At 40.8% G+C, this 7,414-nt stretch overlaps 1 protein-coding gene across 1 annotated transcript; it reads left to right on the top strand.

Annotated features, from left to right (window-relative positions):
• The first annotated feature begins 665 nt into the window (after positions 1 to 665).
• On the top strand, positions 666 to 2,855 carry LOC140941585 (uncharacterized). The gene has a single exon (XM_073390604.1). It carries the CDS (start codon positions 796 to 798, stop codon positions 2,245 to 2,247), a length of 1,452 nt encoding a protein of 483 aa, XP_073246705.1. The 5' UTR covers positions 666 to 795; the 3' UTR covers positions 2,248 to 2,855.
• The last annotated feature ends 4,559 nt before the right edge of the window (positions 2,856 to 7,414 follow it).

The following is a 7,414-nucleotide window of genomic DNA, read 5'->3' as shown; positions in this document are numbered from 1 at the left end:
AATACAACATTGTGAAGGGAGCCGTCGTAATTCTGTATATTTAATCCAGTATCCAGCGTGCATAGCACTAAGACCACTAAAATAATTTCCGTGTGTTTTCTGTGGGAGATAAACTTCTGGTATTCCTGGAGGGCGGTCTCTCTGATTGAACGCAAAGCTCATAGCGAGGTGGCTCAGTTGGTCGTCGAAAAACTGGCCAAATTGAAAAACAAGAGCGCTGAAAGTAAATTTTTCAAATCCTTAAATATGTTTTGAAACGTCCCTACCCGTTACTAGCTACACCCCAAGCGCTTCAGACAAGTTTGACACTAATCTGTTGTTTTCGCCGCCCAGGTCTTTGACACCCACAACAAACCTTGTGGCTACAACCCCCATTAGGAAATATCTCGCTTTTCACCTACAATATTACTATGGCCGCTCGGGAGCTCAGGGGCCAGTAGGAAGAAGAGTAATTTTGGAAGACCCAGATGTTCTCATCGGTTTCAACCTCTCTTGTGATGGCTTGCTGTGCCCAAAATTGTTTGAATACAATTTTTATTGAAACAGCCGCAAAGATTGAAAGCGCGCTGTGGGGTGCTCTGACGTTGGGGGCAAAAATACTACGTGATGAATGAGACACCTAGAGAGGAGCCACAGAGCATGCGCGCACTTACTGTTGTAACGTACAAGCCGGACGCAAATGACAACATATCAAAACCGTATCGCGCGGCTCAGGGACAGATGTGTTGGTTCCGTCTTTTGGAAGAAACGTCTCCGTTTTGAGAACAACTGGATTTTTTCGTTTCATTTCTCGAGATGGGAAGCGAGGAGTTAAGCTCTTTTCGCCCGTCCTTTGTAGTCAAAGCGGAGCCGCTTGATAACTCACAATCGTTTGATTATACCAGTCTATCTGACGCGGAGTCTACGGTCGTGTTTCGAAATTACTACGAGGTGCGCACCGATAGCGGGCACATTATGGAGAGAGCTAGCTCTGTGGAGTCGCTACAAAGTAGAAGCGGAAGCGAAAACGATTTTACCACACGAACGGACATCAGCGAACGTTCAAACCCGCGTGAAGAGATGAAGAGCGAATACTTTTCGTTCCCGGCTTATCGGGCCGATTGGAAAACAAGCGCGTCTGGCCAGGACGAGGAGGATTCGGAGGAGGGGGAAAATGAAGACGAGGGAATTGAAGAAAATCGGGAGAGCAGTGCGTCAGAAGACTTAGGAACATCGACACCTACTAGAGTCCCTCTTGAAGCCCACTCTGTGGGATCTACGCCTCGCGATCAACAGAACTCACTGAGCGGGAGTCCCGTGAATCGAGGGAGTCAGGACATTGTTATTCCCGGAATACCCTCAAATACACAGAACGGAATAAACATAGTTTTTCATAAGCATTGCAAGCTTAATATGGACACATCTGGGAAATTTTATGGCAGAGAAGGCTATTCAAGCGAGGGATGTCTTACACGCGTGGAAAGATTCACGCCTGAATTGCCCCCGTCTTTCGTGTACTCCACGAGAAGAGAGCCTAAGATTACGAGTGGTATTTGCGGCTCGCGGGAAGCCGAAGACTCACACTTACCGGAATATGAAGAAAAAAGCCCACCGGCGCGTTCGACCGTGTTAATATGCCAGTGGATCCAGTATGAGAAAATGATGAATCATGTTTGCGGGTTGGGGTTTTATAAAATCGAGGATCTTGTAACACATATCACGGAAGTTCACCTTGTGTCTGCCACACCCGTCGGTTTCGTATGTTGTTGGAAAGAATGCATGAGAAATGGAATGCCATTTAAAGCAAAGTACAAACTCATCAACCACATTAGAGTCCATACGGGGGAGAAGCCTTTTACCTGCAATCAGCCTGGGTGTAGAAAGAGCTTTGCGCGTGCTGAGAACTTAAAAATACACGTTCGCACGCACACCGGAGAGAGACCTTTCGCATGCGAGTTTAAAGGCTGTGATAAGAGATTCGCGAACTCCAGTGATCGCAGAAAGCACATTCACGTTCACACTCTGGAAAAGCCATACCGCTGTAAATATATTGGCTGCGATAAGAGCTATACACATCCGAGCTCCTTGAGAAAACATATGAAAGTCCATGGCCTACGGTCTGAAGAACATTTTAAAGTTGTTCAAAGCCTTGCCTACCCTCATAATAGGATCCCCGCGGATCGTAGATTTGATGGGGACTCTGTTGGCAGAATCGGACTTACTTTAGGCAGCCCTCCAGGAATTTTTCAACAGAGAACCGACATATAAATTCTCATGATGTCGAAGAAATCATTCTTTAAACGTCATTACTTAAAACTAAACAAAGACCTCTAAAAGAAACTGTGCTTTTCTGATTGAGAAAAGAAACGAATCATAACTTGGCAAAAGAAATTTTTACTAAGACATTAAATTCATCAATTGCAAAGGAGGAAATTATTTCCTTGATGATAAAAATTCAAAACAATAGGAATGTATTTACCTTTGTAGCAGAATCTAAACGCTTACGATCGTTTGTTTTGAAGAGTTTATAAGGGTGTTCGTCCCACAAATTATGAAATGTTTAAGAGATCGTTATAGTTTTTACCTTGAAATGACAGTATTCACTTTTAGATATTCTTTGAGGATGTTGCTGTTGACCAAACTGCTTAAAGTAGCCTGTGTTCATCGGTTCATTTTTTTTTGTTGGGTTTAAAATCGAACTTGAATTTTGTTGGCTGATGGTCACCCGACACGTGCTTAATTTCATACCCGTTACAAAATTTACAAGGATGCCACCATCATGCGTCTAACGCATTAATTGTTCCGTTCTTATTTCATTTATCCATGTATTTCAGCATAAAAGTTAAAGAGCCTTTGGCTGCAAGCACTGTTTTTTTTTTTTTTTTACATAAAACTCAGGAGAAAATTACCTCTACAGAAGTATAATCGTTATCAAGACCAAGTTCAGCTCAAAAACGAGAAAAAAAAAAAAAAACGCCCATCACTTCCTACCTCATCCAAGTCAGAGTCTTGCCTCGCAGATAGTATTTAGTTTTTGATGTTTAATTATGATCGCGTGTCGAAGTTTTCAGGACAGCAAGATTATACTTTGCTTTGCTGAGACAAGAAAATATTCAACATATTGATGTTTTAAAGTTTCCTTGCGGCTTAAATACTCACTGAATTGATTTTGTGGCAGCGTTATCTCACCAAGACTTTTCAGTTTTCGCAATAAACTCGACAGGTCGATGCCGGTAATGTGCCTCGTCAAAAAAAGCTGGAAGGTTTTAAGCCCTTCTCGAGAAATGAAAGAGACATTTACTGAATTTCATCGGTCTTTAAGGGTACAGTGCTATCATTTTCTGGGCGTGCATGCATTTTTAGCTTATGGACAATCTAAACAATCAGATTTACTCTAGAAGTTCGCTTTTGCAGTTCAAGCTCGGTAGAGTGATTGATTCTTTTGTCACGACACAGGAGAGTCAAGAGGAGTGGAGGGAACAGATGTCACTATTATAAATATATATTCTGAAGGAATTAACAACAATATCAAAGCCTCGACTAGTATAACTTGTGTTATCACAAACACTTGTTACTCGTTATCACTCGTTTGATCAGCCTTGGCCATTTTAAAGCATAGGGTTTGTTGATAAATTTTGGCGTTTCTCGAAATAAAGAAGTTTTTATACACTGTTTTTATTTTATGAGAGACTATAAGCTTTGATAAAAGCTCTGCTTTGGCTTGAATGGTTTGTGGCAGGTTTAAATTTTATGAGAAAAGTGAATGAAAAATGAATGTCCGGTCTCCTAAAGACAGCAGCACTTCGCTAAATCCCTATTTCAAGTCAGATCTGCTGAAACAGAATAGAGAACATTTATTTCGTAGTCAAAAAGAGTTCGTTGGATCTGCTCGCGCGACGCAGCCGCGTGTCTCGCGAGATTAAGTCACGCACACACGCAAAACACTTCACCAATGGGGGTAAAATTTATGGGAATATAATACGATATCGCTTCCGGGCTTTGCCGCCCACCTTTAACTCGACGGGCAGCCATTATATTTGGCAAGGAACAGAGGTTTGGGGATAAATCTCTTGACGGCAGGACACAGCGAAAGCCTTTGAGCCCAAAATTTGCCTCAATGCGGCAGCATAACCCCATGGAAGCGCTAAGGATGACTAAAAAATCTTGTCTCCCGCTCCGAGAAATATTGCGTTTTGTTTACAGCCTGTCTTGAGAATAAATTAGCGCCCCGGGAGGCAAACTGTCAACTGCTGCGCTTTCAGTCAACACTGTGTTATTAATTTGGTGGGAGGTGTTGGCCTTGAGCCAATCAGATTGTTGCATTTTGAGCCTTCGGAAGTGGTCTTTGCTATCTTCTTACGTATAAGAAAACAAACGCATTTTCCCGCTACTTGGGTCCGCTGTTAGACATATATCAAATGTGACACGTATAATTTTACGGCTCGGACAAGTGAAATTACTTCAAGAAATGAAAAACGTCCAAATATTGCAAATTTTCTAATTTCCTGACATTACCCGACCACCTGGGACGAAGCACGCACAGAATTCATTGTCAGTTCTCTTTTCACAAGTTCAGATTCTGAAGACAAGCTAAGGCTTTTGTAACCTACTGAGCATTTCTTCTACTTTCTGCTCTCTTATAGTGAGAGATTTCCTTCTTACACGTGTTGTTTTTCGATAAAGGTTCAATTCTACAGCTCAGTTTTGCGCTGAACGACGAAGAAGAAAAACAAAGTATTATCCAGACTTCCCAAAATTCCCAACCATCCTGTTCATTCGGAGTCTTTGTAATATTTTGACTGTGGCAGAAGAAACCATTTTCTTCGAATGCGCTTGTTAATTTTCCTTTAAATAAGTCTTGCAAAGCCTTGGAAATTATTCATTATTAAAAGCCTTCAGAAAATAAATCATGAGTAACTGAATAAACTGGGCGTACCGCGGCGCAAACGAAGCGTAAATTAAAAGATATATTACTGAAGCCAGTTATCTTCCGTACTTCAAAATCTCAAGTGTTTTTTTCAGTTTATTGCCATAATAGTATAACATATTTGGAAAATAAAGATGTCGCGTGATACAAGTAGTTAAAAACCTCGATTGCCCCTTACTGGGGCAAAGTTATTGTTGACACCGAGTTATCGTTTTTTTCTCTAAAGAGAATAACTTATCGCTAATTTGTGTCTATTATCTTTCGTGCAATACTTGTTTATAACGCCTTTTAAGTTGCCGTCAATGTGATGTATTTTTGACATAAATTTTCGGTAGTCAGTTGACCAATAAACCTTTTCTCAGTTGCTCGAGCATGAAAATGGTTGGCTCATTATATTACAACGTTTAATCAAGTAAGCTGTCAGTTTACGGCAAGATGTTTTATATTATAAATACATACTGTAACACGAGTGTAACAGAGGCATTATTACACATCACAGCCTAGAATTTGAAGCTCGTTTGGCAGTTTTCGATTACGCCCCCACTCTAAGTTGAGCGCCTGCTCTGAGTTGTGAATCCACGGGGGCGGAAACTCGGGAACTCTGTCATCTACACGTGTTACTACATAATTAACTCATCTAAGAGGGAGGTTTCTTTTCTATATATGCATGGCTGAAATAAACCGGTTTCTGTTCAGCTTATAAGGTATATGATTTTCGTAGCTGATCGGTAGCAACCTCAGTTTGGGGCGACCCCTTTCGAGAGACTGTTAACATGATAGGTTACTATACGGGTAGTTACAGAAATTAAAAAGAAAAGTGAATGCATATATCAGAAAAGTATTTCACGAACCCGTCCTTTACAACCCCCCCTCCCTCCCCTCCCTCCCCTCCCCCCCCCCCCACTTCCCCAAAAGTCATCCCAATCATCAAGCAATGAATCTAAGATAATGAGCTTCTTTTGCCGGCTGACATTTAACAACGAGCAAAACCTTGTCCGGTATTTGAGTCCATAGAAAATGCTCCAGCCGGAAGCTTTCACGGCACAGTCACCCGCAGCTTACTTCAGTGTCTTGAGGTGGCCGTTGTGTGAATGTAGGGGTAGAATGTGATTCCCTTATCAAATATTAAATTATTTCTTAACTTTCAACATGGTCCTGCTTTCTTGATCTGAATAGCAACTGCGCTACCACTGCTCTGAGGGCTTTTGGTATATCCATCGTCACTTTCAAATGTAAAAAACTTGAAGAAATACCATTTTTATCTTGGCCTCGGTGTGATGGTCAATCACACGTGAGCACGTCTTTTCGGTTTGAGAGATAACATGTTTCGCTGTTGCCGTTATGTGCTCCTGAAATACATTTCATTAAGTGGCGGTTGCGGTAGATATGGTTGTTACATTCAAGCTGTGAGTTCGGGCCGATTGTACCTTCTTTCAGGAGTAAGAATCTTAGTCAGCTGCTTAGTGCTAAAAGACACATCAGATATCTTTAAGGGACGTGGCAAGCACTGAAGTCTTTGTAGATGTACATCTCACAAAAGAAAGAAAGAACGGTGATTAAATGTTAAGGAATAATTGTACTTTCTGCTTTCACTCTGCAAACCGCGCCTCAAAATTCTCGTGGCTTTAAGGACCAGAGAGAGTTAGTATCTCCACGTCCAAGAGACGTAAAAACACAGTCGATTGGTTAGTTACACGTGAATATCAATAAGCCAGGTTTGCACGCGTATGTGAAAGTCCCAAAAACCCCATCAGTGTCTGAGAGCCAGTCCAAATAGTCTCTCTTGTCTTACTTAAATTTCAACGAAGAGGATGTGGAAGATGCTCTCTATAGTCGGATAAAATTTACACTACACTCTTTTTTTTTATAAGAATGTTGTTTTTCCGGCCCAGGCTGAATATTCTTATTTTTCTGCCGATTTTAGGCTGAAAATATTCTTGTATTATTCTTAAATTATAGCTTATGACATTTCCGTTTTAGAATTTATTGGGGTATTAATTACAAGTGTTTGGTGTCGACGTAATTACCTAGTGCTGTTTTTGTTTTCGCTAGGAAAAAAGGAAAGAATTTGTCATAATACCTTTTTGCGGTTTAGTTTATGTCTTTTGTGCTGAATACTGTACATGTGTATTACATGTACCGTTCATCGAACTGTCATTAGCGTTGAACATTTTGCTATAGCTACATGTAGTGCAGGGTTTTTTCGTTTTGTTGGCTAGTTTCGCCGTTGAGAAAGGAATAATTTTATACGGTTAAGTTAAAAACATACAATTGTATTGTATTTACAGATGTTTGAACACAAAATTATATCTATCCTTTTCAAAATCTCAGCCTCGGCTTTATTCTTAAAATATTCTTAAAATTTCTCAAATTTCAGCCTCGATATTCTTATAAAAAATATTCTTATAAAAAAAAAAGAGTGTAGCTGAAAGCGGGAGCCGCCTACTGAAAGAAGTCATCACGTGGCACAATGTCCTCGCCGTCAGGCACGGTTTATAGTCTCGAAAG

Source organism: Porites lutea, chromosome 6, assembly GCF_958299795.1.
Source record: "Porites lutea chromosome 6, jaPorLute2.1, whole genome shotgun sequence".
Lineage (NCBI taxonomy): Eukaryota > Metazoa > Cnidaria > Anthozoa > Scleractinia > Poritidae > Porites > Porites lutea.
The sequence above is the reverse complement of the archived record's forward strand: the minus strand, read 5'-3'. Positions and strand labels throughout refer to the sequence as shown.